At 39.9% G+C, this 27,709-nt stretch overlaps 1 protein-coding gene and 2 long non-coding RNA genes across 3 annotated transcripts; 1 reads left to right on the forward strand and 2 right to left on the reverse strand.

Annotated features, from left to right (window-relative positions):
* Positions 1 to 10,854: 10,854 nt before the first annotated feature.
* LOC146555089 (kelch-like protein 10) lies at positions 10,855 to 22,316 on the reverse strand. Its single transcript, XM_085251661.1, has 6 exons — positions 22,085 to 22,316; positions 16,122 to 16,605; positions 14,525 to 15,139; positions 13,462 to 13,611; positions 11,934 to 12,062; positions 10,855 to 11,591 (listed from the first exon to the last, which is right to left on the reverse strand). The coding sequence occupies exons 1-6, from the start codon at positions 22,234 to 22,236 to the stop codon at positions 11,346 to 11,348; spliced, it is 1,776 nt and encodes a 591-aa protein (XP_085107787.1). The 5' UTR covers positions 22,237 to 22,316; the 3' UTR covers positions 10,855 to 11,345.
* LOC146555090 (uncharacterized) lies at positions 18,146 to 21,360 on the reverse strand. The gene is made up of 4 exons (XR_014889156.1): positions 20,455 to 21,360; positions 19,943 to 20,095; positions 19,498 to 19,588; positions 18,146 to 18,895 (listed from the first exon to the last, which is right to left on the reverse strand). It is a non-coding gene; the product is annotated as an uncharacterized LOC146555090 (long non-coding RNA).
* LOC146555091 (uncharacterized) lies at positions 21,289 to 24,932 on the forward strand. The gene is made up of 3 exons (XR_014889157.1): positions 21,289 to 23,881; positions 23,983 to 24,331; positions 24,431 to 24,932. It is a non-coding gene; the product is annotated as an uncharacterized LOC146555091 (long non-coding RNA).
* Positions 24,933 to 27,709: the final 2,777 nt, after the last annotated feature.

A 27,709-nucleotide genomic window follows, 5' to 3' on the forward strand; every position in this document is an offset into this window, starting at 1 on the left:
TTTTCTGGTTTTGATTGGCTTACGAGCCTGCTTGTATTGCGTTCAATTTTTTTATTGGTTATCGAGCTGTCATAAAGTAAAGGGCTGGTTCTGTTTTGTCTTTTGTCTTAAATATTTGTTGACATTTTTCATATACTTTCGTGACTTCTTGTAACCCATTACCATTTTGCAGATAGTATGATATATCATAGTATCGCAGAGCAGTTTGCCTCCTCCATCCAGCTTACAGTATGAGTCCTGAGAGACAGGGCACCACTAAGGAGGGCCAGGGGGGGCCACTGGCCACCCCTCAAAATTTGAGGGTCGCCCCGGTAAGATTGTCTTATGTTGGTAATAATTTTAATAAACGTGAGCACAAGAGAGAGGAAGGCACCCTGCAATGAGTTGAAACATTAACTTGTTATTTATTCCTGATTATACAATTTTTGTCATTCGGATTGTGTCACTTTGCATGTTCCTCACAATTTCCAGGCGTCACCCCCTCCCCTCTGCTGCACCCCTGCACTCTTCTGTTTTTGGTGTGCCAACCCAATATTTTTAGTGACCCCCCATATGGCCACCCCATTAAAAAAAATCTGGAGGCTGCCCTGCTGAGAGAGACATCTTACTTCAATAAAAGTAACAACTAAACGATTAAAGTAAAATAACAAATTAAAAATTAAAATTAAACTTTAACACTGCAGATTAGTCTTCACAAGTGATCCCTACTATTTTAACGTATCAAATACAGCACCTTCACCAAAGCTGGAATGTCGCTGTCTAAAGAGAGTCTAATTATACTGTGAATGTCACATCAGCACCAATTCACCCATCAGTCAAATGTGAAGCAACACTGGGGCTGATTTATGTGAAATTGTAACTCAGACCACTGGTTGAAAGAACATTACAAATGACACACTTTGTAATTATCAAGGATTTATTTTTACATTGGTGACAGAATTATTTTATTATGTATTTATTTTGTAACTTGTCAGATCAGATCAGTTTTATGTTGCCGTTTTAGGTGAATGGAAAGAATAAGGTGATGTTATATTTTATAGAATCAATAATCAACTTCCAAAGGATGAAAATTAAATAAAAGAAAACATTTAACAGATTTGAACATGACAGCAGATATCCAAAGGGGGGCTACCATCATATCTGCCCTCTAACCTCTGTATCTGTAGATAACCTACAAAGGGGCACCAGATATAGTGAATCAGTGATTGATTACCTCTGTGAAATAGTGACTGTATCTCTAAAGGGACAGCTGAAAATATTTCAGAAGTCTTTTGGCACCATTTTACCTGATAATACATACATTTTTCTATTTCCTCTCTGCCTACTCTTGAGAACTACTCGTGGTACACTATTAACTATTTATTCAAATTTCATCAGTTCAAAAGACTCAGAACAAAATAATTTCCACATATTTGGAAAAGCAGTTTTCCAGATGAAATACATAACATACAGTGCAGATTAGCACTGTATACCAATAATGTTTCTATAGCCATTTAAATATATGACTTTCAAAGCTCAACGTTAGTGGAGTAAAGGTAGTGCTACTTTGGAAAGAACCATTTCAATTTGTGGCTTTCCATTTTCCTCCACAAGATGGCATCGTCCCTTCTTAAATACTACACGATTATTCCCAGTTGTTGCCCAGTAATACCAGTACTTAGATATTGTGATGCAAAGAGCCGTATGCGTTTTGGGATCAGCCCCTCTTGAGGGATTGTTGCTGATTCGCTTACGTTTCTTGATGAATTGATTTGCTATATTTTGTAACTTAAAAACCGTCAGATTTAGTTTCAATCAAAAAGTGTAACGTGAGGTGACAAATACAACAAACAAACAACAACGCAGAACAAAAACTCACGTATAAAGTTAAGTGGTTTTAGGTTTTAGTTCAGTCTTTATTTTGAAGACGGAAGTCTTTTATTTTGAAAGGAAGACGATTTCGCCAGAAAGTAGCAGACGAAACATGAAAGTTAGGGAGACCAGGTGGAAACGTACATTTAATTAAGTTATTAATTCTATTTTTCTTAAAAAAAAAATAAAGTCTACAATGTGAACAAGGTATATACAACTTTAGAGTTGGCTAATGACTATTTGTGGGTTGATTTTGTTTCACCTTTTTTGTCCAGGTTTAAACCAATGACTATAGAAAACAGTTTTCTACAGTCATTGGTTTAAACTTAATTTGAAAAGGCGCCCGGTTGATTAGCATGTAAATTATCAGGATGTCTAAGCCGGAATGCTAACTAGCTACTGCGTTCGAAAGTTTTGTATCCGTTTAAATATTTTACTTTTAATTTTGCTTACCTTTGCTCTTGAAAATAAATACATCGCAAATGGTGCTAACTGTACCACCTGCAAGTGACTCAGTAATCAAGTCTGCAACCCAATGGCCATAATTAGATTTAACTTACACTCAAAACCCCGAAAAGTCTCGTGTAACCTAAACGTTTGATGATATTTTAATCGGGGGTTTATTTAGATCATAATTTAAAAGAAATGACGGTGCAGAGAAACAGAAACGCCTCTAGCCTTCACAGCGGATAACACGCAGACTCAGCACACGGGTACCTTTTCTGACAGAGCAGGACACCCTTTAAGTCCTGCTCCTCCACCCTCCAAAGACAGTGCTGCCGGAGGGCTTTTCCAGCCAATTAGCACCACCTTGATTTGCATTTGCCCCGCCTGGTCCTGCCACAGCATCAGAAGGTAACTGTAAGGTAGCCAACGAAGCGCCACTTTTACATGCCTTTTAATTGGCACTAGAGAAATAAAACGAAGACGCGTACTGTAGTTCAATTTTTCGTTGTCTGCTGCGGTCCTGACAGATACTCCGGGGTCGGGGCTTTTCTCTGACTGTAGTAACTGAAATGGATGATACCATCTGCCCGCTAAGACTACACAGTCCCAAAACCAGGGTGCTGTAATCAGTACTCTGGCAGTGGGGGTCTCCTATCAGCTTTGCATTACATCCCCAGCAGATGTGCAGGCTGCAGGCAGCAGCCCGTCTGTGTCGCTCTGCAACTCTCTCAAGGTAAGACTGGTGTATGGGCACTTTTACCTTTAGGATTATTTGTTGCAAAAAAGCGAGAGAAATACGGTAAAGCTCCGGAGAGTCTTAACCATTTAAATCCCTTCTAATCGCTGCACTGAACTAGTGTGCATGTTTGAACTGCTAGGAGTTAAGACTTTGTGTGCTTGGAGGTGAAAGTGAAGCAGAACTGTTTTGCACTCACTTCTTTAACTTCTTTTACTGTTTTTCTAAATTGGCTTTTTAATGTAACTATTAAGTTACAATTATTGCAGGACACATTCAAGTTACATGGCATAAAAACTTCCTCACAAATATCCCTCAAACACTGGATGGTTTTGTTTTTTTAATAACATGCTGAGGACATTTTGCTGTATTTAGCAAGAAAGATGAAACTGCAGAACTGCTAAATTCCACACAAGTAATAACTAGCTGTAAATTATCCTGGGTACATATCTGCAGTCATGTTTTATAGGCTAGAAATCTGTTGGCTCAGAGCTCATGAAAGCATTTCAGAGATTCAACCAGGGGTGTAAAATTAAACCCAACACACACCTTTAAGCGTGAAACAACTCTTTATGATATTAATTTAAATCACATATCAATTGTTGTCAGTCAAGCTGTTATAAGTATTGTCTTTGAGGGAAAGAGTGCAGTGTAGGTGATCCTTTACTGGAAATTGTGTACTTTTATGGGCTTAAATTACACTAAGTATTTTCCTCTTTCCCTTGAGGGTTGTAAAGATGCTTGTATTTAAATACTCTAATAAATCAGTGTAAATTTGCATCCCATAAAACGCTGAAATCATCTTGGGAGAAGAGAATGAAAACTTTGAATGAAATGTAACTTTTGGAGGCAAAAATCCAAACCAAATGAAAGTTGCTGGTATTGTGGTGCAGTGTGATAGTAACTTTTCTCTTTGGACCAGGAGGACAGTGAAAGTCTTTCAGCGTTTCGTACAAATAAGATGTTTGCTGTTGTGTGGCTACTTAGCTGCAAGCCTGGCCTTGCTCGATATGCAGGTGTGTGTGATAACTTGATGACGTTGTTAAATTCACATATCCCCTTGGGCAGTGGTTTAGCGTCGGCACACATATACGCGTTCACAAAATCCTGGCAGCTGCCAAGCAGATTTAATTCTGTTTCTTTGAGACGGGACTGTAGAGCAAATGGATAGAAATGCATAGATGATGGTAGGGAGGACAGCTGGAAATGAAAAGGATGCACAAACATGACGTGAGGAGGATGAGGAAAACACAGATGATGAAAGAAAATGAAGAGAGGGGAAGTAGATGGAAAACAAGAAGTTTTTCTAAAAGAAAATAAAGTGAAAGGGGAGAGACTCAAAAGTATTTTTGCAGACTAAGAGGAGAACAAGCAACAAGAAAGCTTTTTTGATTTTGTCCTACTATGGTAACTCATTGACTTCTCCTCATCTGTTATATTTCTTCTGCTTCTATAGTTACTGTAACCTACAGATAAACATGTTTTGAAGGCGGCTTCAGACTTGTTCTTAAGGCGAGCACCCGACCACAGGGAGAAAATGATATTCCACATCATTCACATATTTATTTTCACACCTCTGAAGAGGTCGGGGAGTTTTTTGACTAACTATAATGTTGACTGCATTTCAGTGCACAGTTCAAGTTTCAGTGAACACATTCAAAGCGAGTAAATTGGTGTTTATGGTGCTCACATTATAGATGTATGGTTTTTCTACTTGGTTTTTGATGTGCTGCAGACATTTATGCCAGGTAAGCCCTGCAAAGCCCAAGTATTGCAAATGTACCCTGCATTGAGCTGCAGTGATGCAAAGCAATGCTGGCAAGCAGCTGAGATCAGTAATGAAAAGATGCATGCGTGGTGTGTAATTTGAAATGGGGGAATCAGTTCTGTTAGATGGCTGGATCTGCCATCTGTGATAATTTCCAGTTGCAAATGACTGCATGTTTGAGTTTACAATAAATACTGAAAGATGGGAGCTGCCTGGGTCCAACTGTTTGTCTTCCAGTAACGCATTACCATAACTAAGGGTAGGTGTTTTACAAATAGCACACCATATAGAAACAATAGAAAAAATAAGGTTTTCTTTTCCTTTTTATAATAGCAAAAGTTTGTTTTAATACCTCATTATTATGATTATGTCTCTTGCTATGTATTGCTTCTATAAGTGGCCCCACCCTTTTTAAAAAAAACTAAAATTCCCCCAGTTGTTTTTGCATTTTTCCAGCTAATAGCACAGTAGCATAAAGAGTATGACATTTGAAAAATGTGCAAAGCTGAAATTGGTGGATGCGTTTCAGCAGACAAACGTGAAGAAACCTTACCTGCCACCTGGAATGTTGGCCTTTTGTTCTATGTGAGGGGAAAGCATCTTCTCTCTGCCCAGTGCCCTTCATTTAAAATAATCAAACACTTTGCTGCGATGCTGAGTAACAGGAGCTGGAATTGCATTGGTGGTGATGCTGATGTTATTTTTGCAGCTTAATTCAATTGGTTGGATTGTGTCAGTCTAATGTGATTGGCAAAATGGATGCCCTTGGAGTATAAAAGGCATCCAATACAGGCTTTAGACAGTGGCTGGGGGGGAAAGGGAAATTGTCCTCTAATGCTGTCTTGGCTTCTCTGGCCTTTGAATTTGTTGTTTGCCATAGCTGCTTTGGTATTCGGTAAGTATCTATCAAATAGCCTGGCCTCTTTAGATCATACAGCAAGGGAGTCTATTTATATGCTATAATAAAAATGCATGCTGTGACAGTGCCCCAGAGAAATGTGGTCATGGGAAACAGCTGAGGTCAAACCAACAGGAAGTGGAGAGGAGAGGACGAAGAACTCTCAAGGGACAGAGTGTAGTTTTCTTGATGGTGAACTTGTTGACTGGTTCTACTGGAAATTCCAGTATGATTCTTTACTGCTCACTTTATTTGTACTCATGTGCTGGTTTCTTCTGAGCTTTTATGTTCTGGCAGCTCTATTGGGAATATGCTAGCAGATCCCATTCTTTGTATATTAAAGAAAAATGTAGAAAAGACATCCCAGAAATTTCTGATGAGACCTTTCTCTTTGCCCAGTTGTTGTCATCTCTATCGAACTGCCTTATGAAGGCAAGAAGGGCATGCAATATATGACTTTTTCCCCAACTTATCCAACTCCCTTAAACCTCCACCACAGTTTTCAGATTTGTTCCTAGATTTTGGGATCATCTGGAAAGACTCTGTTATCTTCCAGCAGCCATGTGGAGCCTTGTAAAATCTTTATGAGATAAACCACTCGCAATATCTGGGAGAAGCCTCAACACTTTAAAATGATATACAGCTGTTCAATAGTCTACGCTACTCAGTTGTTACACGAAGCATCTGGCTGAAAGATGCAGTGAAAAGGTCTTGATATCAGTAGTAGACAGGGTGTGGCCAACACTGGTTCACTAGCATCCTTGTACTGCACAAGCTCAGTTAACCCAGTCATTAAATTTCCAAGACTGGATGGCACATTTTTATAGTAACCACGTAACTTCGACCTTTCTCGATCTGTTAACAAGCGAAAGTGAAATGGACAGTTTGTGAACCTCACTTAGATCAATTTCTGTTTGTTCTTGCGAGTTGCTTCACATAAGGCATGCTAGAAGAGTAGATTAAAATTGAGAACAAATTTAAAAAGCTTATGCTAGTGATCTCATAATGCGGTTTTAGAAAAAAAACCTCTCAACGAGTTTTAAGCCTCTGGATTGTCTGCTAATGTATCATAAACTGGATGACTGGACCAGTTACCTGTGACCAAAGTGTAATAAGGTGTGTGAGTCAGAATATGTGTGTATTTATGTATTTAGTGTTTAAAACGTGGCGTCCCAGTACTCATTACTCATTTTTGTTAAACCTTAGAAAATGTCAGTTTTACCATAAAACCTTACAAAAACATTACATTAACTACACATCTGTGTAAAGGACGACCAAAACAACAGCACTGTGGCCAGTATTAGTGGCTTTCATTAGAATAAACAAGCGTACTATAGAAGGTTGGGTTATGGTTCAAAGATTTGGTAGGTCTCTACTTCAAAGGTCATGTAAGTTAATAACACAGCGAGTGTGGAAGTGTGGCAGGGTGTGTGTTAAGACAGTGTAATGACAGCAGCAGGATGAGAGGTGGAGATGACACATTGGAAGATAAGAGGTCACTTGTGGTCTCAGCCTTTTTATTATGCACTGCTTTCTGAAAATCTTGTGAATGCCATAACTCAAGATGGAAGTCATCTAGGATCTTCAAATACAGGGAGTTCAGAATTATTAGGCAAATGAGTATTTTGTCCACATCATCCTCTTCATGCATGTTGTCTTACTCCAAGCTGTATAGGCTCGAAAGCCTACTACCAATTAACACATACTGTGTGAAAAAGGTGACTGAAAAGGAAAAACTTAATGCATCATGGGAGTCCCCCAGCAGCCTATGCCTATTGCAGCATAACTAAGGGAGGATTCAGGGTCACCTGGTCCAGCCCTAACTATGTGCTTTACCAAAAAGGAAAGTTTTAAATCTAATCTTAAAAGTAGAGATAGTGTCTGTCTCCTGAATCCAAACTGGAAGCTGGTTCCAGAGAAGAGGTGCCTGAAAACTGAAGGCTCTCCCTCCCATTCTACTTTTTCATAGCAATGGCTATGAAAACAGGAATTGCAATGAGCAATGTGTGAGCTAGCATCGCAGTTTTGGTATAAACTTTAATGCACCATTTATTAAAGTTTACAGTGCCTCTAAGCATCACAAGTATATGCATCAATACGTGTAATGTTATCATAGACCAACACAGAGGTCACAGGGAGTCCTAAAATAAATAATATACAGGACTAATAGCAGGTTGTATGTGACAAGCCTGGTTTGATGCAGATGTAGAGGATTGTATGAAAACATCATCCTAAAATGAAAAAAATTATAATGGAATGAGTTTGATTTAGAGTGTTTATAAAATGAAGGGGAGGAGCAGGAACAATCCAGCATCAGAATAAAGATTACACCACCATGGATGGAAGATGTTTCTATGAACAGCTTTGCACATCACTGTCTACACGTTTACCTCCATAAGGTGTTGTGTTACTGGTGTTAGAATAGAATTAGAATTCAACTTTATTGTCATTGCACATGCACAGGTACAGGGCAACGAAATGCAGTTTGCATCCATCCAGAAGTGCTTTAGTGATATAGATATATTACAATATATATTAGCAATAATATAGATATGTAAGTATATTACAGAAATGGGTCTATTATGGTATGTTATAATGTACATGGTATGAAGTATGTTGTGAATATTCTAACTATAGGTATGTACAGGCTGTAGTGAGTACAAGCTATGTACAGGCTATGAACAGGATATAAATATGAAAAACTATACAGAATATGAAATAACTTTACAGAAATCTGAGATATACAGCTAAACAGAAATGGGAACTATGCAAGTTGTAAACAGTTGTAGGGTTAAAAATTATCGTATGTACAGAATGATTATTTACACAGAGCTATACAGTAGTGCAGTTAAGATAAGTGAGGGTGTGGATAATTTCTACAGAGGCTATATAAAGTGCTAGTGGTTGTGAGTGGTGGTTCAGTCCATGTTATTATTGTGTGTTTGAGGGTACAGTTGTCCATTGTGTGTGTGTGTGTGTGTGTGTGTGTGTGTGTGTGTGTGTGTGTGTAATTTACATTGCTGTGCTTGAGAGTCACCATCTACCGGAACCAAATTCCTTGTATGTGTCTGCACATATACATGGCCAATAAACACGATTCTGATTCTGATGAGCTGCTGTAATTGACGTATTGACTGACGTAGCTGTTCCACAGAAACCATGACTGCATAAGTCAGAAACCAGCAGATTTAATTCTACCTGAACTGATTCTTCAGCCAAAGACCTGCCTTTTCTTTTTTCCTTCTTTTTTTTTTTTTTTTTTTAAGACCCTGAGGCTGCAACGGAGGAATGAGGAGTGGCATTAACAGAGAAATGTTTACTGATCAGAAATACACACATGGAAAGACAAGCATCTGTAAACAGAGCTATAAGAAAAATAAAGGAGCAGGAAGGAATAAGGAGCTGATGGAGAGAAAAGTAAAAATGGAACAAAGGTTGAAATCTATGCTTGATTTTTCTTTACTTCAGAGCTTCCTATTGAGAAGCAAGAGGAATACCACAGAATGAGGGAAGTGACTGTAATAAACTTGTAATAGCAGATCCTGTTCTTTGCAGGAAGCAGCTTCAGTTGGGAGTGACGCCAAGCCCATCTACTTAATGGTTTACTTGCACCCTGGTGTGTATGGGTGGAAAAACGGTGCCAACCTCAAAGTGCCAGCAAGGCTTTGTTCCAGTGTGCTACCTTAGTGTCCATGTGTCAAAGGAGGGTTTGGGCTAAGGACTAACACCAACAGGAAGTGCAGGAAATGGCTGTTATGGTGTGGTAATCTCCAAACATTTTTTTAAAAAAAATCTAGTTATGTAAACAGTTTGTTTCTCCACTTTTCTAAAAGATAAAGCTTTGATGTTGCACGCTTCCTAATATTTAAGCAATCAAAAACAAGAAGAAACAGCAAATTCAATCAAACTTCAAACAGCAGGAAATCACTGGTGCTTTGTAGACATTGTAGTGCTAATTTAATCTGTTTTGCTTTAGAGTGACATTTCAGCCCCAAACTCCAAGTATGTCGTGGTGTTTCAAATTGGTATGTGTGTGTGTGTGTGTGTTCAGTCCATGAGTTAACGTGGGTCAGATGTCAGGAGGCAGAGTTCAGGAGTCTGACAGCTGTGGGGAAGAAGCTGTTCCGGTACCTGGTGGTCTTAGTCCGGAGGCTCCTGTAGCGCCTCCCAGAGGGCAGGAGGGTGAAGAGTCCATGTGATGGGTGACTGGGGTCTCTGATGATTTTCCCAGCCCTTTTCAGACACCGCTTCCTGTAGATGTCTTTTATGGCAGGAAGTGGTGCTCTGGCGATGCGCTGGGCAGTTTTCACGACCCTCTGTAACGCCTTCCGGTCCGAGGCAGAGCAGTTCCCGTACCAGACTGTTATACAGTTGGTCAGGATGCTCTCGATGGTGCAACAATAGAAGTTCACCAGGATGTCTGAGGACAGGTGGTTCTTCCTCAGAGTCCTCAAGAAGAAGAGGCGCTGGTGAGCCTTCTTGACCAGCTTGGAGCAGTTGGTCGTCCAGGTGAGATCCTCTGAGATGTGGACTCCCAGGAACTTGAAGCTGCTCACACGCTCCACAGCCGTCCCCTTAATGTGGATGGGTGGATGTGGGTCAGCATTCCTCCTGTAGTCCACGATGAGCTCCTTGGTCTTCTCGATGTTAAGCAGCAGGTTGTTTGTGTCGCACCACTCAGCCAGACGATCCACCTCCTCCCTGTAGGCGGCCTCATCGTTGTCACTGATGAGGCCAATCACCGTGGTGTCATCTGCAAACTTAATGATGGTGTTGGAACCATCAGCAGGTCTGCAGTCGTGGGTGAAGAGGGAGTAGAGGAAAGGGCTCATCACACAGCCTTGTGGTACACCGGTGTTGCTTCATACTTCATGTTGTGCAGGTTGGGGGATCAGATGTCCCTCTATAAGGGGGACTGCACAGCATTTTTATGCTTTCCCCCCTCTCCCACATCTTGAACCAATGTCCCACATTTTACAGGCTCTGCAGGACATCCACCTTTCTAAACACTGGATTTTCCTCAGTACATATAAAGTTGGTGCTTTTATCATGAACAAATATATCATTCTACGCAATATAGTGGAAAATACCACAAAGCAGATAACAGATATACTGAGAAATAGAGTTATTTTTCAGTTTCACATAAGAGAAAAAATGGTGTGAAGCGACACAGTATATTTGTGTGATATTTGGCTAAAGATTCATAAATTGTCAGCTAGTGCTCCAAAAAGACCTATGGATACATCCTTACTCAAACCTATAGACTGTTACCAGACAGAACCGCAGCTGAAATAACAAGGGGGAGTGAAAACTTCCCTTTATTCTTATTGTGTTTACCTAGCAAGAGTTGAAAAGTCCGACATGCGGCTTATTGTGATCTAGTCACCCTGTGTGCATGTCTGGTGTGGCTACTCAGCAGCCATACATTACAGGGAATGAAAAAATCTTTTCAATTTGTTATTGTTGCAATTGCATTCTCTTAATAAAACCCAGTATCTACAGTGCAGACTCTCCTACTGAAAGTTTTTGAGATACCTACAAAAAATGTCCAGTTCACCAGCAGTTTAATGCTCTAAAGATTTATTTCAGTCCTTCATGTTGGAGTCTCAGATGTTAACACATGGCAGCACTGCACTTTAAAGATGTTACGTGGAGTCTGCTGACTCCATTGCTTCTTCTGGCACATTTGCAAGTGGCAGGACGTCACGAGGAAAGGTGTACTCAGTCATGTTGCAAAGTCCGGACACCACACAGCAGCTCAAGGCGCTGCGGAAAATCTCCATGTTGCACGCCTCATACCACTCATTGGTTAAAGCGTCGTAGTACTCAATGTTCGAAGTGGTGGTGAAGCCGTTGAAACCCCCGACGACAAAGAGGCGATCGTCAATTACCTCAATGCCAAAGTTTTTTTTTTTTTTTTTTTTTTTTTTTTTTTTTTTTAAATGACATCAGAAACAGCAGTATGCGACATTACGTGATGGCAGAGCTTCAGTTCATCCTTTGTCATTTTTTTTTTTTTTTTTTTTTTTTTTAATAAATAGGACAGGGGGAATGAATGAGAGAGAGAGGGGGAGAGAAAGAAAGAAAACCCAAGGGGAGAAGAGACGGTGAGAAGGGGGGGGAAGAGAGACAAAAAAAAACAAAAAACTCCTGGGTCACCTGTATGGAGAAAAAACAAACAAACAAACAAACAAACAAACAAACAGAGGAGACAGCAAACAACAAAGAGCAACATAATAGAAGTCATCTATGCCAAAGTTGCTGCGGGGGGTCAGCATAGAGGACACGAGGTTCCACGTATTGGAATGTGGGTTGTAAGCCTCAGCGGTGTGCAGACAGTTGTTTCCATCGAAGCCACCAACCTAAAAGTAAATACGTGGGTCAAATGATTGAATGTAAGTGTAACCAGCTTCACCGTACCCCTGTAAGAAAATGTACCTGCTATATGTCTTTAGCTGTTTTTGCACAGATACTCCAGAAAATGACTGAAGAATTAAGTTGCAATACTGTCCAAAGTTAATATGTAGCAGATACAAGGAGATTGTTTACCTTAGGTGTGATCTGACTACTGGAAATACTCTGATTGGTTTAGGGTTTTACCTGGATAAAGCGAACAGCTACCTGACATATTCTCATGCTGTTATATGGAGTTTACACATAAAAGTTGTTTAAAAAAGGCCCATTAACGTCCCAGTATTTGCATCCTCACAGGCCCACATTTGTTGGGAATGTCTAGAAAAGATCAGGGTGCAGTGGTGTGTGAAAATGACTTCTGAATTAAAAGGAGAAAGTAAAATAAAGTAGAAGCCAGCTGTTGTGGAAGTCTGTATGAGACCTTTTTTCACTCAAGCCTCAACTACAGCTATTAAAGCACTGTTGTCTATCACACCACGCTATTATCAACAAAGATGAATAGCCCTCGACAAAAAGTATTTGTGTTTTCAGTATAAATGTCTTCACAGCTCTTTTGCCTTTAGTCCAAAAAGGAACATTGAGTTCCAGTCCTTTCTTCCTATAACAGATTAAAGTAGCCCTGACAGGCCTTGGGGCCTAAAAGCCTGATCAAAGACCCTGAGGTCAGCACCAGGGTAAGGTCACTGCATTCTGCTGATAATAACTTTTCCTTTATTTGAATAGAGACTTAGTCTGAATAGAAAATAAATACTAAACGGTAGCTAGCTAAATAAAGAAAGAAGTGTGTCTCAGAAGGTGAGACTAAAATCTTTGCTTTTTACCAAAGGGTGCAGCTGCAAAACAACTAAATAAGTGGTTTTAAGGCAAATAGCAAGATAAAATTTACAGCTAAAATGCCTACCGTCCCCAGAGGATGAGTTCTAATCACTTGGCTTATTCCCTCATTTTTCTAAAGGTGTTGCAGGATGAGTTTGAAATTGTCTCTAACATATGTCCTCTATGGAACGATGAGGATGACAATGTTGGTTTTGAACAAGTATTTCTGTTGTACTGAGTGAAATGTGAAATCATGAGTGAAATCATTAAAGACACAACATTTTGGTAATGGGGAACATGAAAAGAAAAATGAGGCAGAAACATCATTAATCGGTTAAATTAATACATAGAATGAGTAAGAATGCCTTCTCTGAACCTGTGGTCAGGATAGGAATCTGATCATTGATAAATACAAAACAAAGTTAGCAAAATTCTGTGTCAGCCAAATCTGTGTTAAGCCTTGCTGATCAAAGAACATTACAGATTTGATTTGTATGTTACGTGAGTGTCAGCACTACTTTGTGGTCTTACTGCAAAGACATGATCTGCATATGCAATGACACCTATCCCGCTGCGGCGGCTGTTCATGGGACTGATCATCGTCCACTGGTTGCTCTCTGGGTTGTAATATTCAGCTGTCTGCAGAAACTCGTTGCCATTGAATCCACCACAAATGTAAATCTGAAAACAAAAAAGGGACATTAAATATCTTTACATTTCTTAGATTTCAGTTGGAAACAATGTTACCTGTAAGTGAAATGTTTCCACATCATTTGTGAAGTAAGACCGATACTCAGTACCCAAGTGTCCAACTGAACAAAACAAATGTGTAATAACAAATGTGTGTGTTTTACAATTACCTGTCATAAAAACATGTTTATGCACCCAACTTTTACCTGAGTATGTGGGACTTCTTTCAGTCAGAAAGCCAGAAATGAATCAAACATAACATTCAATCAATAAGGCTAATTTTTCTGTTCAGGAATGCAGATAAATAATTGTAATCTGGGATCTTAATATAATAAAATAATGATGTGTTTTACTATTTTTGTAATATCTGTTATATTTTAGTTGACAAGTCAACTCAACTAAAGTACTGTACATAAATGCAAAGATGCACTTGTGATCAGTTAGAAACAAAATAGATATATATTAGTATATTTTTCAACTTTTTAAACTATACTTTTAAATTTGAAAACATGAACACAGAAACCAGTTTGTGACCTATCTTGCGCCTCGCTTCACTGTAAAAATGTGTATTCCCTGACTGGTTGGCAAGTGGTTGCTGGAGGTTGATGGCTGTCACTACCGTGAAATTGTAACCAGGAAGGTGTTGCACCACAAGCCTCCTTGTGTTTCCTTTGGTCGTAAGCAGACTGTTGAGGTTTGCATGGAGTACTCTGACTTGTCTGCAAATACTCAAACTATTTGCTGTAGAAATCTGTAGAGTCTTTCATACAATCACTGCCTAACCAGCTGAGGAGTACACATTTTTCCCTAGCAACTGGTTGTTACCAAAGGTTGCTGACAGGTCTCTAGGCCTGTGTGCCTGAGACCCTACTCTATTTCTCTGCTACTCTTTTACTTCACCCACCCGGTTGTTAAGTGTTGTGCAGCTGGCGTCGCTCCTCTGTTCGTGCATCAGTGCAATAAGACTCCACTGGTTGATTTCAGGTTGATAGCGCTCTGCACTGCTGAGTTGTACATGCCCGTCGAAGCCTCCCAGGGCATAGATGAACCCATTCAACACAGTCACACTCACATAGCAGCGGCAGGAGTGCATGGGCCCCACCTCCTTACAGGAGCGAGTGGTCAGGTCAAACCTACAGACGCTGGTGAAATGCTCCACCCTGTCGAAGCCACCAATGAAGTAGACGTACCCGTTGAGGAAGGCGGCTCCATGATAAGCACGAGGAAACTCGAGGTTGTTCGTTACGTTGACCCAGCGGTTAGCCCTGCAATCGTAGGCCTCGATGCCGTTAGTTGGATTACCACCACTCCACCCCCCAATGGCCAGCAGGATGGAATGAGGCAGGCGGGGACGAACAAGAGGGTGACACAAGCCAGACATGAAGGGTCTGCTTCCTAGACCATGTATGTCTAAGATGGCATTACTTATCATGGACAGGCACTCAGAATTGGCCCCCACCAGCTCACTAGACAGCACATTGTCCTTTAGGTAGTCTGACGTCATCAATCCCAGTCGGACCTACAGAGAGATGACAGAAGAGAATATGACTTAGAGCAGGGGTGCTCAATACGTCGATCGCGATCGACCAGTCGATCGCAAAGGTAGTATTGGTAGATCGCATGGCATTAAAAAAATAGATGCCAGCCTATCATCCATCCCGTCACTTGATTGATACAGGGAAGCCAGTCAGATGACATCAGATTTTTTCTGACGCTTAGGTCGCTGCGCATGCGCAAACAGTGGCGCGAAGTGTAGTAAAACTGACAAGCTAGTCAGCGAGTTAACTCCAATTTTTAGCTCTCGGTTTTTTCTCTTAAACCTGGCCGTCAGCAGCTACTGTCCGGACTATGCATCCCAGGCTGATTCAATTCAGTGCAAGTCATCAGAGTAAACTCAGGTAATGACAAAAGATTTACATAGTTAATTGTGTTGTGAAATATTGGATATTGCGGTTATGCATGTATATACATTGTAGATATAAAGAATCCTCAATATATTTATAAATAAGTATATGTTTTGGATTTTTGTAGTGGGTAGATCATTTTGACTTGGTCATTTTATAAGTAGCTCACATGCGGAAAAAGTGTGAGCACCCCTGACTTAGAGAATAGAAAAAACACTGAATTTCAACTACATCAGTTTTAGTAAACTCAAGCTTCTTTAGGATAATGCTCCTAATGTTGTTTAATTTTCTTATTGATAGCAAGAGAGCGACCAAAGTCAGACACCATTAGCCTTTTCGTCAGCAGGGACAGTTTTTAGTCATAGCCCTAGCAACTATACTTAATAAATATAATTTATTCTATAGTATGTGTGTAGAGATCTGATACGGTTTTAATGCTCTTGAAGAGAATTTCTTAAATGTGGTTTGGCTACAGCTGAAAAGAGCAACATCTTGAGATATTAAAGCATCCTTACACCCAGATGGAACGACTCAATCTATGACTTAAATGCTGAAGATTTAAGTCCAAACTAAATGTAGTAATGAAAGTTTATAGACCTTGGGCAACAGAGCGGTGAGGTGTTGTTTCCGTTCTGCAGGTACATGGCTAATCCACTTTGTAAGCGCTTCATACACAGTGGTCTCCAACTGCACATTGAGGTCGTCTCTATCAAGGATGTCAGCAAGTTCCTCCACAGTTAGCTGCAGGAACTCCTCCTCAAGAACAACCTGCTTAAAGTTATTGATGATGTAGTGGTAGGCCTTGGCGCGTAGTTCGGGTGATAAGCATACTTTTGTGAACTGCCAAATGCCAACGCAGTTCTCTGGGCACAGTTGCTCCCCGAGGAAGTCAGAGCAGAGTTTCACAATGTCCATTGCATTGAGTTGATCAGCTGCCATGAGAAGTTCCACTACATTTTCCTCCGTTATGGAAACTGAGCCGGTGTATGCAAAGTTAATGATGAGTTCCATCATCTCAGGAGACAAGCCAGGTATGTTGAAGACCTGTTTGTCTGGGTTGCTCCAGCGGATGAAAAGAGCCCTGAGGGTAGAGATGGAGACAGAGTAGAGAATATTAAACGGTGTGGAGGCAACAAGATAATAAACTATGTCATGCACAAGTAAGATAAATATATAAAATCTGTTGACAGGAATGGAAATGATTTCCTAATTACATGTGTTACTATGTGATTACTGTGATAGTCTTGTAATGTCTAGTCCATATTGCCATAGAGTATATAACTCCAAAACAGAGTTTGTACATGTTTAGTGCGCTTGATTGTTGGGTTTTCAATGTCTTTATTACATTGGCACCATGTTTATGAAGCTTTTGCCAAACACAATGCAGTCCCACACCACGACAGAGCCTCCACCGTGTTTTAAAGTTAACTCTAGACACTCACTGTTGTACCTCTGTGACAAATATTGAAATCAACTCCATAAGGCCAGTTTGCCCTGATCTTTAGTCTAGTTATTGCATAATTTGGCATACCTCAGTCTGTTTCCTTTCCTTATGGAAGTTCCAGTGCATGTTGCTTAATTACAGTCTCTGTTTCCCTTCCACAACCATTTCTTTTCTTTTTTTTTCTTAACATTTATTTATTGGTTTTAACAGGTTTTACATGAACCATGAAACCATTTCTGATGAGGTTTCATGATAAGTAGATGGATTAAATGGTCTTGTGTCATGAATTTGCTGCATTCTTTCTTTTTTCTTAAGGACATGACTTTCAGATACTGTTCATTTGCTGTAGAACATTACTTTTTTTTAATACGTGCTACTCCTTGTTTTGCCTCTGTCAGTGTGCCCCGGGCAGCTGTGGCTACACTGAAAAAAATATGTTGTTGGATTTACTTAATTCAATGGTGGACATTTGTTGCACACAGATGTTTTGCTTTGGCAGCAACTTAAACAATTGAGTTAAATTAACACAATTTATTCATGTTCAATAAACTTGTGCAATTTGTGTTGATAAAATGTGACTTAAACATGTTTTGATGAAGTAATTTGAGCTCTTGGAATATTTTAATCCTTCACAATTTTCTCACGTTATCCCAACACGATTCAATAACTTTTACCCAATACTACTTGGTCACTTAAATACTACATGTTATCTTCAAATTACATTTTGCTATTATATTCTAGTATCAAATACACAATTTTCAAATGGAGGCCTTATAACAGATTGTATTGTTCTCTTCCAAGATGGTTGCTGGCATCCACCAGTAACCTTTCAAAACAACATGTCTAATTTCACTGCAGTAGGTAAAGAATTAAACTGACATTACTCCTCTACTGAATCTATATAAATCAACAGTTAAATAATGTCAGTTCTTCCGTGTTCTCTGGAATCAATCGCAGCAAAGAAATTAGACTGTTTCTTTTGAAAAATGTTGGGAAAGAACAATACAAAACATTCTATTTAAGGCCTCTGACATCAAGATTCAGTTAAACAACAATTATAACTAAACAATTTGAGGTAATGTTAGTTTCCATTAACATTAAATTAGGTTACTGAATTGGCAAACACCTTCCTATTAACACTACCCATTTTACCCCAATAACTAAAGAAATTAGCACTTGCAGGTCAAAAACTTTATTCAAGAGACGCAAAAATAACATTGATACAGTGACTGTCAAAAATTACAGCACTGATCATACTGTGACATCTTGGTTCAAAACAGCACACTTAGAAATATTCAACGTTCTTTACTTCAACTGAATGAAACTGAAAATACCATTTCACACGACCCATATGGGATATTTAGACTGTATAACTGTTCACGCTACATCTCTTCACTAGTAAAAGAAAGAAAAAATACAAAGAGAAATTTAAAAATGCTGCCAAACAGACAAACAGAACTTGTACAGAGCAAAAGGAAAAACAAACAACAACAAAAAACGGCTCGTCCTCATGGCAGTTGCAGAGTATATAAAAATGAACCCTGCGATCCGTTCCTGGAATTGAGCTTCAAAAATGCAGCAGAACAAGTGTGAGATTTAAATGTCTTCTCACCTAGAGCTGGTCACCTCACATGCATAACAGTGAGCTTCGTTGCAGGAGCAGTTTTGTCTTAGTTGTGAGCTTTTCTTGAGAGCTGAGTTGCATCCAACTCCATTACCACCCATTGAATCACCTCAAAAGTGTAGCAGAGTTGTGATGGGTAACTCATGTTGAAGGAATAAAAAAGGTCCAAACAGCATGGCTACTGCAAAGGTCACGTTATCCAGATCTTGAAGAACAACATCAGAAAAGTCATTGCCTGGCGCATCTCTGGAGACAGATGTTCATTGTGGTTTTCGCAATCTGTGCAGTGGCCTCAGTCAAGTCCTGGTTAAACACAAAACATTTCTTTAAGATTCCTTTTTAAACTCATCTCTTTTGAATCTACCAGTTCTAATGTTAGAGTAATTTAAACCAATGCAAGCAACATAGTAAATAGCTATAGCCAAAGAGTGGCCTGCCATGCTGCCATTCATGGTCTAACAGAGTTTCTAAGAGAGGGTGAAAAACATAATAATTTCAAATGCTTTACATTAGTTTTTGTTAGAAAGACACCGGCCCATCAGAAATCCAGGCTATGTCACTCAGAAGATGTTAGAATTTAGACTTTCAGCCCCACAATTTGGTTAGCTGTTGGTCAGTTGGTCTTTTTTTTTTTTTTTCAAACAAAAGCTAATGTAAATACTGGTGGGATTTTCCTTTGTTCATTAGAATGACAAATTTAAAGTTTTTTCACACTGATGTGACCCCTAATACAGGGGTGGGGGTGGGGCCTCAAGGGCCGGCGGCCGAGTTCACTACCAGGCCTCATGTGAACTTCAAATTATTAAAGAGGACTACTGGTCCTAACCAGTCCAATGAGGATCAAGTGGATAACTAAATGCATTTTTAAAGGTTGCAAATCCACAATCTACTCATAAAACACTCACCATGAACTCCTGCACCAAGATGTTGCAATTGTCTTTCACACAGATGCGGAGCACTTTGATGAGGGACTCCGAGCATTAATGTCATCCTTGACTATTATAACAAAGAAAACAGAGATTTGTGAACTTTTCAGTAGCACAGAAGAAAATGATCCCAGACCAAAACTTAAACCAGTCAACATGCAACACCAGCATCTACAAAGCAATATCAAAAGTTCCTGTTTGACATCAACTTTATGGATATATAGTTTCCAGAACATTTATTTTTAAAAAAAGATAAATTTTTCTCAGTGGGCCAGTAAATGCATGACGAAAATTATGGCATCCTTTTAGTGGAATCATTACTCACAGGTAATAGTTGACTGTTTCAATGGATGTAGCATAAAATTTTTACTGACCTAATGCAATACATATACACTTTGTAGTTAAAGAATTTTAAAGTTCTTACTGTCATAATGGCAGCTACATCCTTTAGCTTTGTGCCCTGTTCCCCCGATCACTTTGCAAACACTTTCAGCAGACTGTCAGAGAGAAACTCAGCTCCGTCAGAAACCTTGACTGTAAAGGCATGGTTGGGATGCACTGGAATGCTGCATTTTATCTGAAATGACATAAAATTATTTTGAAATAACAGCAGGCACTGTGCTTGGTTAATCAGTAATGTTTTGTTGAATAAAAACTGTGTTTCCAGATCTTATGGGATTAAAAAAAATCCAAAGATGTTTGTTTCTGATTTGCAACCCAACAACCCACAAGTTACAACCTCATTTCAGTTCAAGTGTGCATTAATGCGAGTCCAGTAATCACCTTTCTGGCAATACATACAGGTATAAGTTAAACCTATGGCAGATTTTGGATTTCTCAGTTGTATTAATAGGGTGAGTATGCATGCACCTAATAATTATAAAAAAACCCATTATAATTAAGTTACAGAAACGAAAATAGAATATACTTTCTTACCATAACACCTTGAACCCACAATCCATCAGCTGACTCCTGGTGAAATGCAGAATAGAGGTCGTCTCTCAATGTGCAGCAAAAAAAACAAAAACAAAAACAAAAGGACAGCAGGTGAGGCCAGGAGGGGTAGGGATGTAAGCTAGCATAATGCCGCTGATGATATTAGCTAAAGCTGTTCAATGTCCAAAATCTCACTAACACCATGGTGCAGTAAATACACAATGTAACTGAAGAGTCAGTTGGCAAATCTATTCACACAGAAAACCAAATTATGTTATGAGTGCCTCGTAATTAGGTTTAATGTGATATTACGGCTCTTGTGCCAAAGACAAATTCAAATGAAAAAGCGCCAATTCTTTGACAACAGATAAAACAGCAAATAAGCTAACGGCTCTTTTTTAGCATGTTACATGGCGACACTCTAGACGTTTAACTACATTTGGCTGAAATATGGTAAATATTAATTCAAAAAATCAAGACATACCAAAAACGTAGAGTTGGCTGCTCGACTTGACTGAGATGGATGCCTTTTTTAAACCACGATCCAAAGCCCGCGAGATGAAATCACGCGTGGTTTCACGAGATTTAACGTTGCTATCTTATTGACTTACTTCACCTGAACATGATATGAACAATTTAATACACCCTTTCTGCATATCATGTAGTTTTTACACTATATAGTTACATTTAACTTTAAAACATGAGGCAATTGTGTTAAATACATGCAAGATGCTTACATAAATCCAAGAGATGGCCAGTCCCTTTTTTTCAGTGTACAACGTAGCTTGCCATTGCCAGTGTGTGAATGTGTGTGTGAATAGGTGAATGACTGAATGTAGTGTAAAGCGCTTTGGGGTCCTTAGGGACTGAGTAAAGCGCTATACAAATGCAGACCATTTACCATTTGTCTTTAAAATTGATTCTTCACCCTAAGTATGCGTTATGTGTAGAAACAATAATGGTTCATCCTTTGAGTTTTAGTGTCCTTTTTATGCTTGAATGATTCATATATCAGCGTTAAATGGCTTAACAAACAAATAAACAAATGAACAAAAACAAAACCATTCCTCGGGTACAAGCACTGGACTAAAAAGGGTGAAAAATGTCCAAACGAAACCTTTACAAGTCTTCAAAAAAACACGTTGAGAACTATTGCTCAAGTGGACTTTTAAAAAATCATCTGTTTCAAAGCAAAATATAAAAAAATGAGAGGCAACTCAAAACTTTTGCTCAGTGTATAACTGTATAACAAAATTCAACATTTTTAGTATCAGGAAGTCTGGTGTGTCTTACTGTATCAAACAGTGGGGAAGATATTAATATAACTTAATAAAACACTTCAATTAGACTTCACACAATCACCAAGTGATTCACAGTGCTTTTTAAATGGCACATTTACTGAAGTGGAATCTGGAGCTCTGTGAAGGTAAAGATGAAATCTGCAAATGTTTGCATTATGTTTTGGGTGTATCTGTCAGTTGACCGTGACAAAGTCTTTCTATCACAAAAGTTTTATGATTCAACCCGTTCCTTTTTGTTGGCACTGTTTCACAGACTAAGTACATGAATTACATTTTTCACAGGTATAAACCAGTCAACTGTCCTTCACATTATCAGGTAAGCAACTCACCTGAAGTACGGCGTACGGTTACACAGGATGACCCTGTGGACCGGAAATTCAACATCCTCCACTTTGATGATTGCATCACAAAATTGCCCCTCCGAACGGAGTTCATTATACACTGAGCTCGACTTGTATGGCGGCTGGACTTCTTCACTCATCTTGAGTTTTGTGACTGTTTTTCTTAGTTTTTTGTCTGAAGTTTGTCTTGAAGTGTTCAGATCACAAAATCAAACCTAACTGTGGAATTTGGGGAATGGAGCCTATGACATCATCATGACTTGGCAACAGTTGCCCCATAGAATTGTTTTGAAATGTATATTTACATTGTTTTAATGAACCTTTTCATTGCATAAAAGCTTTGTTTTGATTTGATTTGGATTTAAGAAATTGCATATGAGCCTCACAGATAGCATTTGTATGTTTGCCTCACAGAGTTCAAATAGTAAAATAAGCACTTCAAAACACTCTTACGAATGGACTACAATATCATATTTAGCTCATATTCAACGTTAACCTCTCCATGAGGAACAGCGGAGGTCGAAGGCTCTCCTCCTTTGTCACCAAAGGCTACAGGAGACAAGCTATGCAGACAAACTAGTACAAAGATACCGGGTGAAGTATTTTGGTTTTTGATTGAATCACAGGTCTCCGGACCGTGCTCTCTCGGGCTCCGTGCTTATGTGTTTAAAAATCTCTTAAACCATATTAAAATTGTTTAGTTAAACTTGTGCTTTTGTAACGTTCAGTATGGCCGGAAATACAGGCTGCATGCCTTGGGGCAAAACTTTATTTCGATTTATATGCATTTGTAGATTTAGAATAAAACTCATACTCAGAAAAAAACTCTCGCGATCCCCGCAGCCCCCTTAACCTAATCCTTAGAAACATAAGCAGGGAAAACTCCTTAAAAACTCCTCCGCGATTTCCCCAAAAACCCTAGAATAACTTGTTAGCTACCCTCTATTCCCAAAAGCCTTATAATCCAAAACAGGGGGAAAACTCCTTAGTCTTTTTTCTTCAAAAACTTCCCTCTTACTAGCAACCTCTAAAATTCAACGCACAGTCTAAGTTCTACCTCGCTCTTAATCGCCGACCCTTCCAGAGCAGAGCACAATTTTTTCCTCCTTGTTCGTTCCCCGCTCTGCTCCTAAATGCGCTGCTTACATCGTTTGAAAATTTTCCGCCAGAGACCAACTCCCCCTCACTTCGCCCCCTGCCAATCACATAACAAATCGCACAGCTCCCTTCGCACCCCGGTTAGCCAATCGGCTCCAGGTCTGATTTTATGATCTCCCGCTGAGGTTAAGACTGCCGTCGAGCTCCCAGAAGACCTCTGACTTCAGACATATCAACAACTGGCGCCGCTCAGACTGCTTGCGAGCTCGCAACAGCCACGAAACCAGGGATCAACAACAACTGCCTTCGCGTGCCCTATGTGCATATCACTCGGTAAGTGTTAATCTTCCCCCTCTAACTACATTTTCGCATTTTCCTTTTTACCATTCTCTCAAAAGCTTTTTCATCTTCAAAAGCCATGCAAAATAGCTTCTGTAACACTTGGAATACACTTTTTAAAAATATAAATAAGCTCGCCTCTAACACTCAGAGCTAAAAAGTGCGTTTGTACACTAAACTTTAGCAGCGATCATGTCCTCATCAGGTACCTCATTTTTCTCACTCTTGTTCATATAATGTTTATATTTTACTGTTTTTCCCCGTTTGTAAATACTCGTTGTTATTTCTTTTCAGACTCTGAGATAAGCGAGCTCAACTCCTCTCTTTTTGGTTCTCTCGATCGAGTTGGTAGGTTTGGTTTGGTTCATTCTTGTTCTCCCTCTTAACAGCTAATTGTACAAGAAAAACAAAACATTTACCCTCTTTTTCATTTTTATCAAACTTTCTAGATATCTCAGACTTGGACAGCTTTATTTTTTTCGAGTTCGCCGAATTCTTCTCCACCAGTGCTTGAGCGATCCACAGGCAAGAACATCCGTCTCTCCACACACGACAGACAGCATCTGCTCTCTATGCTAGATCGCCCCGCTTCATCCGGCCCCAGTTCCATCCCCGTCGGAGCTTGTTCTCTCCCGCGACCCTCTGGGAAAAACTTGCGCCTGTCCGCCGGGGCCAGGCAAGACTCGCTCTCCGATCTCACTCCGGATGCTCCGGCCAATCGGAGCCCCAGAAACGCTTCTTCTTCTCCGCCATCAGACACACGAAATGCACCGCGCCTGCCTTTGAGACCCAATCACGGTCAGTCTCTCTAGGGTCTCGCTTTTTCTCATTTTATAAAAACTATCCCTTTTCTATTTAACTTTACTAACTGTTTGTATCTTACCCTCAAATTCTCAGGGCATCTCAGAAGGAGGAATAGCAGGACCGGTAGGATCGCAAGGACAACGAGGACAACGAGGACAAGGCGAACACGCACACGAAGGCAGCTCGCTTCAATCGCTCTTCGCGCGGTATCTCTGTTCGCTGAATTAGTTCAGCTCATCTTATAAAAAGTTTGTGTTTTTTTTTTCATTTTGTTTTTTCAAACAAACTGTCTTTTGTGGTTTTTTGTTCTTTTAATATATTCCTGTTAAGCAATAATAATAAAAAATGGATAACCAGGAACAAGATATTACAGACCCATTTCTTGCTTTAGAAACAGCGTTAGCTAGGTTAAATGAAAATACACAGCTCAGGAGGGCGAAGCTGGAGCTGCCCGCACCAGGTACTTCTGCACCAAACAATCCATTTTCTATAAATTATCAAAAAGTCTGCTCTTCTCAAGTAAATCAATCTCCAGTTGGTTTTAACCCTTGTATGGTGTTCGGGTCTGTGAGACCCGTTTTCAGTTTTTTTTTGAAAAGAAAAATTAAACAATTTATTTTTTCAACCTGAAATTCATTGGCTTTGGCTTATTTTCTGTGAAGAACATAAACTAATTTTCAATGACCTCATACTGTACCTCCCCCCACACATTTACATTACATACAAGGTGTTCGGGTCCACTGGACCCAGGTCTAATAAAAGTGTTGAAAGTGTAGGTCCTGTGTTCCCACACTCTGTCTTCCTCCTTTCTGGTGCTGCTGATAGTGTTTTCTTCCCCTCCTGCTGGCGCACAAAGTTGCAACATTGTTGAAAATTCAACTATCAACACGTCTGCTCTTACATTCCCACACATTTTACCCTCTTTCTTGAGGGATCCAAATTTTATTTTCTCATACCCTGTCCCACCTGCAAATTAGGGGCATAATACTATAAATAAGACTTTGCCAGTGTGGTTCTTTATCACAACTGATCAAGATGGCAAAAGATTATCTGCTGCGAGGGCCATCCAATTGATTTTGGAAGAGAGAGGGGCTTCTGATGATGATGTTGACAAAGAGGTTTCAGAATATTTCACATTTCTGAAAATTCAGAGTCTGACAGTGACTTTGAAGAAGGGGATGAGGTTGAGCACCATTTAGTAACAAAACGAAGACGAGTACTCCATCTGCAGCCAGCTCAGGACCAGAACAAGCCCACCAGACAGCAAGTGAAGAAATATGGATGTCAATAACTGGTGAAATTGAATGGTCTTCTTGCCCAAGAAATGAGCCCCCCTGCAGAGCTGTTACTGTGATAAGCCAGGGCCAACGGCTGACAGTTACTCATGTGCAGGACATCAAGTCTTCATTTGAGCTTTTCATCCCAGATTCCATCCAGAAAATTATTCTGGATTGCAGTAATCTAGAAGGAAAGTGTGTTTTTGGAGAGAGGTGGAAGGAGATGGACCAAATTCCTCCAAGAACCCCAAAGGCCTACTTTGGGGTTCTTATCCTTGCAGGAGTTTTCAGGTCCGAAGAGGAATCCACAGAATCCCTGTGGGATGCAGAAACCGGCAAGAACCTTTCCGTGCATCAATGTCTCTGGAAAACTTCCACAAAATTTCCAGGATTATCCGTTTTGATAACCGAGATGACAGACCAGCTCGACGGCAGAGAGACAAGCTAGCTGCCATCAGGACAGTGTGGGATAAGTGTGTGCACCACCTCCCCCTGTTTTACAACCCTGGGCCTAATGTCACCATTGATGAGCAGCTGATCCCATTTAGTTGTGAAACATATTGCTTCACGTGTAAATGTGTTGTGTCTTTCCACTCACTCCACTTGATTATAACTGATTTATTTTTTAATAACATTTTATAAAAACAAACAAACAAACGAGAAGCACATTAATTCATAAATGTGATCTAACAAAGGGAAAGGGAAAAAATTAACCATCTTTGCTGTTCATATGGCTTGTAATTGGGATGAAGTAAACATCTGTTGAGTAATTTAACATAAAATTGTTTGATAGTGTTAATTTGGAAAGCCAAAACTCTAGCGGGTCCACCAGACCCATGAACACTGGCTGAGTAACAAAAATATGAACACCACACAAGGGTTAAATCTGTTGGACCCATAAACAATATTCAAAAATTGTCTTTCCATTAAATGCAAATTCTTTTTCTTTCAACAGCTTGAACTATGTTATTTTAAAATTGACAGTAGAGCAGAAGTCACTGCATCATTTCATCATCAACACGAACCTGAAAAAAGCTGTCTGATATATAGATAAAATAATAACAAACAAACAAACATACAGATATCACTAAACAAAACACCTTATCTTGGTTTTCTAGGTGTTGCTGATGGTGACATAGGAAACTTCAGGATCCACCTAAACAATGAAGAGAAAAATGGTAAAAATGGTAAATGGCCTGCATTTGTATAGCGCTTTTCTAGTCCATAGGACCCCAAAGCGCTTTACACTACATTCAGTCATTCACCCATTCACACACACATTCACACACTGGCGATAGCAAGCTACATTGTAGCCACAGCTGCCCTGGGGCGCACTGACAGAGGCGCGCCCCATGCTGACTCCTCAGTAATATCCATCCACTTATCCTTTTCAGTGTCGCGGGGGGTGCTGGAGCCTATCCCAGCTGTCATAAGGCGAGAGGCGGGGTACCGCTGTGTCGTTGTCAAAGAATGACAAAGAAAGAATCTAGTTGTCGTCCTGCAGAGGCAGCCCTCTCCGCCCATCCCAACCTTGCAGAAAAAGCTGGCAAATCTTGCGCCATCTAGGCCCTCCTCTGTTTTTAGCCAGCGCTCGTCTAGAACTCTGAGTAACTCACTGCAAATTTTTTCACATTTTGCCCTGTATGACAACTCTATAAATAAAAAAAAATTGCATTCACAGAATTGCTCAGTGTCAGCACCAAACCACCCACCACCCAATGAAATTCCCAGCCAGCAGGGTTAGATTTGTGCAAATTATAAACCTTTATTTTCCCGATCCCTGCCCCGCCTTCAGTCCCCTGTTGTGCTTCAGATGATCAACAGGAAGTGTTCAGAGTGCTGTCAGCCTTACGTTGGTGTCTGAGGAAAGAGCGGTGACAACTGGAGGTTCAGATGGGTTGCACAGATTCACACGAGACCCACTACAATCTGGTAAACAGGTATTGCAGTCAGGCACCACTGAACAGCAGGGTAATGTGTGCAGGCATAAGATGCCAGAACAACAGGGATTTCTATCTTTTGTGCCAGGCTTAGAATCAGTCATTTAGAGATGCTGCTGTGTTGAATTTAACCCAGTTAACCCCCAGATGTGGTG

This window comes from Mchenga conophoros, linkage group LG17 (assembly GCF_057382185.1).
Source record: "Mchenga conophoros isolate Kocher_MC1m ecotype Shallow Benthic linkage group LG17, M_conophoros_male_GT1.1, whole genome shotgun sequence".
NCBI classification, from domain to species: domain Eukaryota; kingdom Metazoa; phylum Chordata; class Actinopteri; order Cichliformes; family Cichlidae; genus Mchenga; species Mchenga conophoros.